Source organism: Hibiscus syriacus, unplaced genomic scaffold (genome assembly GCF_006381635.1).
Source record: "Hibiscus syriacus cultivar Baekdansim isolate YM2019G1 unplaced genomic scaffold, ASM638163v2 tig00110450_pilon, whole genome shotgun sequence".
Classification (NCBI taxonomy): Eukaryota; Viridiplantae; Streptophyta; class Magnoliopsida; order Malvales; family Malvaceae; genus Hibiscus; species Hibiscus syriacus.
Window position 1 is genome coordinate 10,743,879 of NW_024062743.1, and position 11,168 is coordinate 10,755,046.

Sequence of the window (11,168 nt, forward strand, 5' to 3'; positions counted from 1 at the left end):
GAAGTAACAATCTCAACCTATAATATTAAAAAATAAAAATGAGAATGAGAATATATATATAAAAAATGAAAAAGAAACAATTTTTATGTCTCCACCATTTTTTATTTTGTAAGGAAGGTGGTTCGAATATAGTGAAGGTGGTAGGGTATTTGAAAAAAATGAAATTATAAAGTTTTAGGGATAAATTAAATATAAAATTATTGTTCAATGACCTATTTGATGTTTGAGCTAAAGTTTAGGGGTAAAACTAAATATTAATCATTTTCTTAACTTTGTCACATCATTAGTTTAATGAAGATAATGGTAGAATGAAAATATTGTTATAAATCGATAACGTTAATGATATTTTTTTTTACAAATTAATAACGTTAGTGACTATCACTTTTAAAACTTTCAGTGAGAAAAATAAAAAATTACTCAAATAGTAATTACCATTTGTGTAGTTTACCCAGAAATGATAGGTGTTTTGATAATGAATCTGCTTAAAGTTTTGAAATTTGAAATTCAAAAAATTCATCCAACACAAAATTCGGAAACTGAAACCTTCCTCCAAATCCTTATCCCATCCTTCCAAAATTTGGCGGAATTTCCGCTAAATAATTTCCTTTTTTTTTCCAAACAAGAAAATTATCAACTTCCTATAAATCCCAAAACCCTACGCTTCAGTACTCCGCGCCTGCCTGCAACATAAGTTTGGGTTTTGATTAAAGATGAAAGCTTCATTGAGGTTTCGTGAAGAGAAGAGGCCATTGTTGAGAGCCAAAGTGCCTCTAAGCATTCTGGGTTTGCCGTTCCAATCAGGCATCGTTGCCGGCGAATCCAAGGAGCTCACTTTAAATCTTTCCACCTTCTTCGAATCTGGGCCGTCCGTCAAGTTCGCTTACCGTCCTAATGACACCTGGAACCCTTTCTCTCTTATCGTCAAGACCGGGACTGGGCCCTTCGGTTCTCCGGTTTCCAGCTCTTTGCTTATGAGTGCTGAGTTCAATCTCCTTGGCCGTGGAAACCCTAGCTTTATGCTTCACTTCAAGCCTCAGTTTGGTGATTTTTCAATCAAGAAGTCGCAGTCTTCTGTTTTCGATAAAGTCCTGAAACCTAAGAACGGCGTCGTTTTGGACGAGTCGATTGAGGTGGTTGATTCGCCCGTCGTTAATGGTGGCTACGCCGGATTCTTCGCCGAGAAGAAGCAATTGTCGACGTTGAATTCGGGGGATATCGCTGGGATTCTGTCCGGAATGGAGCTGACAGCCAACACGGCGGTGCCGTTGAAGGGAAAAGCAATGGTGAAATTCCGATGGGGAATGAGGATTCCATCGGATATGAAGAGCGGCGTCGGTGAATTGGGTTATCCGGCGGCTGGGATTTCGGTTAGGAAAGTTCCGTTTTTGGTGATGGATAAGATTGTGATTGAACACTTGGAAAGCGTTGATTCGAAGCAGGCTACATCCACAGCCAACAAGGTGGATCCTATCAAGACTGTTAAGATTGAAGATTCTGGGTTTCTGTTGAAGATGCAGTTGAGAGCATTGGAAGCTGACAATGAGTCACTGAAGAGAGCTGTGGATGATCTGAGACGAGAAATCAAGGGCGAATTTTTCGAGGATTTGAACAGCGGGAAACACAGAGAGATTGAAAGAAATGGGAAAACGGAGAGAAGAATGATGGAGAAGAAATCCATGGAAGGGGATGGGAACGAGGACCTGAACAAGGGACAGAAAGGAGCTACTTCCTGAAATTACAAGTAAGCGTTTTGTTTGGTTCTGTTACTGTAATTATTGAATTTGTGTTTGGATTAGTAATTATGGGTAGAATAATAAAAAATAGTTTTGTTTGTGTGAGATTTGCTTCTACCATTATTATCAGTGTGAATAATTGAAATGTAAATTTCTGAAATTGTTATCAGATGTCTTAGCAAAGGAATATGTTTCCTTCAAAAATGCAGTTTTCTCTTTTGCTTTTTTAAGAGGGTACTTACTTTTACTTTGAGAATAGTACGGCGCATTTATCTATTTAGAATTTTTTGAACCTATTGACAAGATACATACACTATGTAAATACAATTATTTGAGCCCAGATCGTGAAAAAATAATAACATTTACTTTTATTATTAAGATCACTCAATGGTTTGACATGGGTATTTTAAACCAGATAGAATGAGATGAATACTAAAACATAGACTAAACTGAATGATAAGGAAGATGTTGATTTAAGAATAGGAGTCATCCTCATAGCCCATCTAAAGGTGCCCCCAATCTCATTGCATATTAGAACGGAACATACTGGCCCAGACTAAATGCTCAACGTTGAATTATCTTTAAAGCAAAGAATTTAACAAAATAAAATATACAACATGAATTACACTTAGGATTCCTTTTTGGAATTGCCACCGTGGAAACTACAAAATTTTTGGGTTTCTCCTGCAAGGGCTACCTACTGGACTCATCTCAATAGCTTCTCCGCTTGGTCCGGGAACAATGTTATAAACAAATAAGCACCTGCGCCATTAATGAGATTATCACATTAAAAGAACAAAAGGAAGTGGAAGATACGAGTCACAGTTATTTGGACAAAAGTTTCCTTTATGGCTATTGAATTACTTACAGATGAGCACGGTTCCGAGCACGGACGAAATCTTGCCTTGAATTGTCACCAAACCAGCTTTGCCAGCATCTTGCAACTCTGCTTTACCTATGGAATTGAATGTGCCTGCGAAAACAATAACTATTTCAAGCTTTTGTCCTTGCATACAATCCACAAGCAGGGCCTTTACAACAGCAATCAGTTGATGGTTAACCTGGTTTTACAGTTTGAAGTCTCGATGTTATACATGCTGTTGTAACCGGTTTTCGTCCGGGCACGAAATATTTAACTTGACGGGAAAAGTGATATGAATAAATGGTTTTGAAAATAATTTGGGAGTCGCCATCGGCCTTTTGGATCAGGTAGGTCGAATACCTAAAAAATATCTTTTAAAAGAGTTTTTAAGAAAACATCAATTAAAAGATAAACTGATCTGCGTTTTAACCAAAAATTCGTTCTTTTTAATAATAAAAAGGGATTCGTGGTCGGTTACGTTTAGGGAAGGATTAGCATCCCTACAACGCCCAAAATTGGTACTTTATTAACTATAAATTGTCTCTATTATTAAAATTTTAAAAATTCAAAAATATATTTAATTTATAATTCTACTATTTCAAAATTTTAAAGAAAATATATTAATATACATAAATAATATATTTACTTATTTAGAAATATCAGAAAAGTGCTTCTAGGTGCTTTAAGACAGCTCTTTTATTTAATATTTAAAAATAAATAAAAAACATTTTATTTTAATATAGTAAGATATTTATTTATTCAAAAAAAATATCAGAAAAGAGCTTCTAGGTACCTTAAGACAACTTTTTTCTTTGATATTAAAAATAAATAAATATCAAAATATAATTATTTTTCTTAAAAGTAATTTATAAAATTAAATTTATAAATAGGAAAATAGAATAAATAAATATTATATATATTTATAAGACTATATATATTGACATAATTAATAAAGAATAATAATAATAATAGTAATGATAATTAAATATGTATGAACATAAAAAAAAAGGTAACATATGATTAAATAATATTTAAAATACAATTAAAAAATAATAAAGCTCGTAAAATAAATGAAAATATTTAACTTAGGGACTAAATTATAATATAATAAAATTAAATACCTAATTTATAATTAATTATTTAAAATTATAGGGATTAAAAATGCTATTTTCCTTATTTATTAATTTGATGACTAAAATAAAAATAAAAAAAATTCAATATCAGATTTAAAATAAATTAAAAATATATACTCGGGATTAAAATATTATTTATTAAAACTAAAGGACTAAATACGTATTTATCCTAAATATATTATTTAATAGAAAGGACTAAAATAAATAAATCTAAAATTAAAGGACCGAATTAAAAGGATTATAAATTTGATTTAGTGACTAGAATGTAAGAGTTACAAGTTTAGATGGCTACTGAAAGGGTTTAACCTTTAGTTAATTACACAGATACCCCTCCCCCTTAAACGACGTCGTATGGAAGAGGGTTTATAAACCCCAAACCGGTTGGCCCTTCGGGCCAACCATTCATTTCTTCATTTCTCTTCTTCTCTCTAACAGAGAGAAGAAGATTTCTCTCTGGCTTCTCTCTAAAATTAGAGAGAAGCCGGCCCGGTCAGCCACCGCTGTCGGGCTCCGATTGCTGTCGCCGGCCACCGTCAGCGGTGGCCGGAAATTACAAAACCCACCCCAAATCAAAGCCTCTGTTTTTCTATATCTAGATCTAAGGTTATTTTAGCTTAAAACCTTACCAATCGTCGTAGATCTAGGATATTTCTCTTCGACGTTTTGGTTCTCTGATGATTTGTGGAGGCTCTCACGACGGCGATTTTCTCGGTAAGTCTCTTTTTCTCTTCTTTTGGTTTGTATTTCCTGGGATCGTTGGTGTAGTTCTTGCTTTGTTGGTTGCTGTGTTCTCTTTCTCTGTTTTTTTTCTTTTCTGTTTTTTTTTTCTTGTCGTTCTCTGCCGTCTGTGGCTGTCCTTTTTCTTTCTTGCAGGTGGGGTGGCTTTTATAGCCACCACCGAGGCTCTCGTTGGACCGGTTCCAGAGATGAAAGGCCCGGTGAGTCACCATAGCTATGGTGGTGACTCACCATAGGGCTCAACGTGGGTAGCTTCTCGACGTTATGGAGTGTCGGCAATGGCGGTGGAGGCGTCGGCAGTGGGGCATTGGACCACCTGGCAGTGAGGCGGCGGCTGGGATTCTTGAAGCATCAGAGGCGGCTGGGATTCTGGAAGCATCAGAGGCGGCTGGGATTCTGGAAGCATCAGAGGCGGCTGGGGGTGGCTAGGGTTTAGAAACCCTAGCTGAAACCTTACTAATCGTTTAGGGTTTCTGGTTGTCTGGACCGGTTCTGGTTGGTTTGTAACTGGGCCGGTCCAGTTGTAATTATTTATTAAATAATAATAATATATAATATTGATAATAATAATAATAAATAATGATAATAATAATAATAATTATAATAATAATAATAATACTAATAATAATAATTTTTAATAATAATAATAAATTTAAATGAAAAAATGATGTCTACAGCTGCCCCTCTTTGCTCATCCTTGTGTTAACAAGAATAGAGCAAAGACGAAAAAGACAATAATTTTTTCATTTGGCTTCTTTCGAGCAGGATAGAAATGTTTGAAAACATCATGCACTGAAGGACTTACAGATGACCCGAAGGTTTTGAAAACATTAAAAAGCTCCTGAAGGCTTTTTGGAAACATCATGCACTGAAGGACTTACAGATGTGGGAAATAGTTTACTAAGTAAGAAAATATGGAAATTGTTTTCTTACTATTCAACGATTTCATTTTCAGAAAAGATTGAATGAGAAACTATGGAAATCGTTTTCTCATTATGTTTTTGAAATAACATGTTGATTGGGTAACATGGCCTAATCTCAAGATAATTTTCATTCTTGTGGATTGTATCAATCTCTTCTTCACTTGATTAATATGGAGATGTTGAATAAATTCTTCTCTTTCTTCAGAAGAGTTCTTCTCATTATGAACTTTCCGCTGGGGATGATGTTGACCTATTTCCTGTGATAGAGTCATTCAAAAAGTTGAATAAGCTCTTGATGAGTTCTTCTCATTATGAACTTTCTCTAGAAAGGCTGATGCTAATCTATCTCCTTCTGTGATAGAATTATGCAAAAAGTTGAACAAATTCTTCTTATTATGAACTTCTTCTTCCTTCTTCAGATGAGTTCTTCTCATTATGAACTTCTCTGGCAAAAATAATCCATCAAGTGATGAATTCAGACAAAAGGTTGAACAAATTCTTCTCATTATGAACTTCTTCTTCCTTCTTCAGATGACGAGTTCTTCTCATTATGAACTCTACCTCTGGCAAAAATAATCCATCAAGTGATGAATTCAGAAAAAAGGTTGAACAAATTCTTCTCATTATGAACTTCTTCTTCCTTCTTCAGATGAGTTCTTCTCATTATGAACTTCTCTGGCAACAATAATCCATCAAGTGATGAATTCAAACAAAAAGGTTGAACAAATTCTTCTCATTATGAATTTCTTCTTCCTTCTTCAGATGAGTTCTTCTCATTATGAACTCTACCTGGAAAGGCTGATCCAGCAAATGATGGATTCAAGTAAAAGGTTGAACAAATTCTTCTCATTATGAACTTCTTCTTCCTTCTTCAGATGAGTTCTTCTCATTATGAACTCGAACTGGAAATACTGAATCATCGAATGATGAATTCAAGCGAAAAGTTGAACAAGTTCTTCTCATTATGAACTTCTTCTTCCTTCTTCAGATGAGTTCTTCTCATTATGAACTCGAACTGGAAATACTGAATCATCGAATGATGAATTCAAGCGAAAAGTTGATCCATCATATGATGGATTTGAATCTTTGCTAAAATTTTGAAATTCCTGTCAAATATTCAACATGGATAAAATGAATGAAAATGCTCCTATTTTGCAAATGTCTAAATATGATGCATGAATGTTAATGCAATCTTCATTTGACTTCAAAATGGTGAACTCGGTTTTCCTCCACTTCATCATTTATTGCCAGGGTTACCTCTGGATATCAGTGTAGCAACTTATGCTATCAAGCTTGCATTTCTGAAGAACTATCTGATCAACTTGTATCTTTATGTATTCTTTGCTTCATGAAAGTCTCAGAAGAATTGTTTTATTTGTGGAACTCTTGTCGTAGTCAGAATTATGACCTTAATGCCCCATTTTGTCTTGGATAAAACCAACTTTATTTGTTTGGACTTGTGTAGAAATCCCATAAAGTTTTCATCTTTGAAAAGAGAATCTGTCATCTTTAAAAAGAGAATCTATCATCTTTGAAGAGTGTAGATGTAGATATGCCTGACTCAGCAGGGATTAATTAAGAGAGTAGAGTCTGTTCTGATTTGACTCTTGAAACATATCACAAGGAGGATTTATTACAATTCCTTTCATGTCTCCACATCTAATTGGATCTCGAACAAAGCAACTCAAACCATATCATGTAAAGATGTTTAACAACAACCTATTATTTGATCTTAGTTGGCTCCAATAGTTTCTTGTTGTTAAAATTTCAGCTCTCCTTCTGTGGAAAGAAATCTTCATCATATCTCAACTTCTAATCTTGGGGTTGAAGAAGACAGACTTCATCTTGGATCAAAAATGGAAACCATATGATCACAACATTGGTTCAGCACCATAATCACTGGTTCATAAAACATTTGATAATACATTCATCTTTTCCTGTGGTTTCTGTCGAGATGTAAAACACTTGACAACACATTCATCCTTTTCTGTGGCTTCTGCTCAGATGTTTGTAAAACATTTGACAACACATTCATCCTTTCTTGTGGTTTTTGCTCAGACGTTCATAAAGCGTTTGACAACACATTCATCCTTTTCTGTGGCTTCTGCCAAGATTTCTTAATCATTGAAGCTCTTTGCCTAGTGTTCAAAGCTTTTGAATGATGTCATAAGACCATTTGAGAGCAAAACTCAGTGGAGATTCAAGTGTGATATTAGTATGACCAAAAAGTTGGTCAAATTCACAAAATGTACTAGTGTCGAATTGAATAGGAGATATCAACTGATCACGTTTTCATATCGGGCAAAGGCAAATATAATACTGATCACGTTTTCTTCTGTAATGAGCGTTGTAAGAATTAGAAACATATCAGCTATAGAGGCCATGTACAAGAAGAGGTTCATGGAATTCTTGCCGCTGGGGATGAAACACCCATGATAAAACCAAAATAGATGAAAACTCAGTTCATCTTGGCTAGCAATGATGATCCCAATAACAACGGGAATAACAGTAATATAAGGGAGAGTCGAGTCTCCCTTTTCAATGTCATCAAGTAAGCAAAAAACTGATGTGAAAAACAGCTTCATAATCTCAACATTATGGTTGAAACTAACTGCTAGGAATCTCAAAGAAATATTTCCAATCATCACCGACACACAAAAGGCCAAATTCAGATTTCGAGGCCTCGAGGAACTGATCCTTGGATCGAATGGTCTACAAAGGGACCATCTTTATTCATGCGATTGTGATGTAGCTTAATAAGGAACACGCTATCATGTGACACATGGTTAAGAAGATTGGGTATTTGAAAACATATTTGCTGAGTAGATATTTTTTCAACAACATGATCATAATGTAACTGCCTGATGAACGAAACAATTATGTATAGTCAGCTTCATTGTCATTGTTTCACAATTTTCATTCTTCATACCTTTCTGTCTCATTGGAAATATCTGTTCAAGTCAATGATCTTGACAGATGATGATGTGGTTCAGATTCATCAATTGCAGAATTGACAGATTTTATATGTGCTGATCAAATGGCTAAGGTTACTGATGCACTTCTTATGGTAGAAGATAGGAAGCCATTATGCAATGATCCCAATTACAAGCAAAGGCGAAACTTGGGCTATGATTTGTGGAAAAGGAAGAAGCAGAGGAAGCTTGAAAAGAAGCTTCTTAATGAAGATGATAATGCAGTTCATCTTTCAATTTCAATGATTGGTTATGGGATTCCTACCGAACCAGATCAGATAACTCAAAGAATACTTCCAGAAAATGCTATTGAGTATCCTTATTTTTACTATGAGCAAATTCATCTTCCAAATTCAATGATTGTTCTGTCCAACCAAATCAGATAACTCAAAGAACACTTCCAGAAGATGCTATTGAGCCTCCTTATTTCTATTATGAGCAAATTCATCTTTAAAATCCAATGATTGGTTTTTGGGGTTCATACCAAACCATATTAGATAACTCAAAGAACATTTCCAAAAGATGCTATTGAACACATTATTCTTCTAAATTCAATGATTAGTCTTGTTCAACCAGATCAGATAACTCAAAGAACACTTCCAGAAGATGCTATTGAGCACATTATTCTTCCAAATTCAATGATTGGTCTTGTCCAACCAGATCAGATAACTCAAAGAACACTTCCAGAAGATGCTATTGAGCACATTATTCTTCCAAATTCAATGATTGGTTCTGTCCAACCAGATCAGATAACTCAAAGAACACTTCCAGAAGATGCTATTGAGCACATTATATCCAATTCAATGATTGGTTCTGTCCAACCAGATCAGATAACTCAAAGAACACTTCCAGAAGATGCTATTGAGCACATTATTCTTCCAAATTCAATGATTGGTCTTGTCCAACCAGATCAGATAACTCAAAGAACACTTCCAGAAGATGCTATTGAGCACATTATTCTTCCAAATTCAATGATTAGTCTTGTTCAACCAGATCAGATAACTCAAAGAACACTTCCAGAAGATGCTATTGAGCACATTATATTTGTTCCAGTTAATGTTTGGACTAGGATATCCCAGTGCTTATTCGATGTAGAGCCAGAATTTGTAGATTCGAAGCATTTCCATGCTACTACACTGAAAAGGGCTATATTCATAATTCTGCCAATTAAGAACAGATTTTCTCTTATTCTGCTTCCTCCATGTGCTGTACATGATGCTTTTCCATTGACAACAAACTGGTGACCTTCCTGGGATAAAGTTGAACTGTTTACAAACATGTACATGAATCCAAATTGACAGAAAGGATCCGTAAGACTTTTGAAGTTTATGACGATGAGTCATCTTCGAGTGTCCAAAAGTATGTTCTTGATGAGTGCCGAAAATGGAATCCAATATGAGTTGGAAGGCATAAAGTTGTTCCGCTTAAATATGATGAAGTGGAAATGTTTCTAGGTTTCCCTAAAAACCATACACAAGGAGGAGAATCTGCTAGAGACATGTTCCTTGGTGGTATCAATGTCCTGTCTCTTTTCTCTGAGATCAGTGATGCAGAGGTTGCCTTCTACTGTCTTGGCATACCTTTGAAAACAGATGAGCAAGAACTGAATGGTGATCAGTTGGAGCAATTGATGAGTGGATTTGTCGAATTCGACCTTGTTATCGGTGGCATCCAGCGTAACAACCTTACTGGAAGAAATAAACATCATCAGGATGAGCTAGACGATTTTTGTTAGTGCATTTCCTTGCATTGATTGCTACAATGACTGTCTCTTCTGCTGTTTCAATATATCCCACTCTTTTTGAATCATGGAACAGTTTAGTTAACAGTAAAACTGGTCATCTTCAACTTTTGGAATCCTGTAACCAATGTTACCCTATATAAAAGGCCTATAAGGGTAGATTCTGTTCCAATGTCTTATTTTGTGCCATAAGTCCTCAAATTCAAATTCAACAATCTTCTGAAGGACATAATGGATATCATCTTGACAAAGAAAATGATTGACATAGAAGAAGTAGCAATGATGTATCAAGACTTGAGTCAGCATCACGGTATAACCAGAGTGCAGGTAGTGACTTGTTCATATCTCTATGATGTAATCTTCTAGAGAACATGAATTAATGGTTGGGGAAAATAATCTGTCTGGTGATGCTTATCGCCTTCAGCATAAGATAAACGATAATCTTTCTTGATGAGCTGCTAATAATGTCATAGGAGAATATCACAAGTTCAATTCTCCAGACTTTCTGGCTTCTTGGACTACTTGCTTTCAAGAAATGCTTCATCATTCTGGCCTTGTTTATTCTTTTTCTTCAATTGAGGTAGAATAGGCAACAATTTCTTTTAGGACCTTCCTCATTTGAGACTGTATTGTTTGAAAATATTTTTTCTCCTTTCTTTATTGAAGAATGAAAGAATTTTGCAAAGTATTACCCCTTTCAGGTTCACAATATAATCGAATCATAAACAATGAGTTTAATGAAAATCAAATAAATCAACTACACTTTTAAATCATTCAAAAATCATAGTTCTATGGCAAGTGTCAAAATTATTGACTGATTTGAGATGTAGGTTGATTTTGGTAAAGTAGGTTCTTTCAAGTTGGTTCAGTATGTCGTTTCGGGCTTCCACTAACTTGAAGAAATGGTTGTTATGCTCATCTTGTAGAGATGCTTCTCGTTTCCAGAATTTCAGGAACGTTTTTGAGATGTGTGGTGCTTCATTAAGAGCTTAAGATCGTCTCTTATGTCGTTGTTGCACCATTCAATATTCGAGCCGCCTTTTCAGGTTTTCAACTCGAATCCTCC

General features: G+C 35.1%; 1 protein-coding gene across 1 annotated transcript; it reads left to right on the plus strand.

Annotated features, from left to right (window-relative positions):
* Positions 1-542: 542 nt before the first annotated feature.
* LOC120126040 lies at positions 543-1,838 on the plus strand. The gene has a single exon (XM_039144338.1). The coding sequence runs from the start codon at positions 711-713 to the stop codon at positions 1,731-1,733; it is 1,023 nt and encodes a 340-aa protein (XP_039000269.1). The 5' UTR covers positions 543-710; the 3' UTR covers positions 1,734-1,838.
* The last annotated feature ends 9,330 nt before the right edge of the window (positions 1,839-11,168 follow it).

Bases quoted from the DNA above. Each gene is read 5' to 3' on its own strand.
- LOC120126040 (XM_039144338.1), top strand. From the start codon at position 711: ATGAAAGCTTCATTGAGGTTTCGTGAAGAGAAGAGGCCATTGTTGAGA.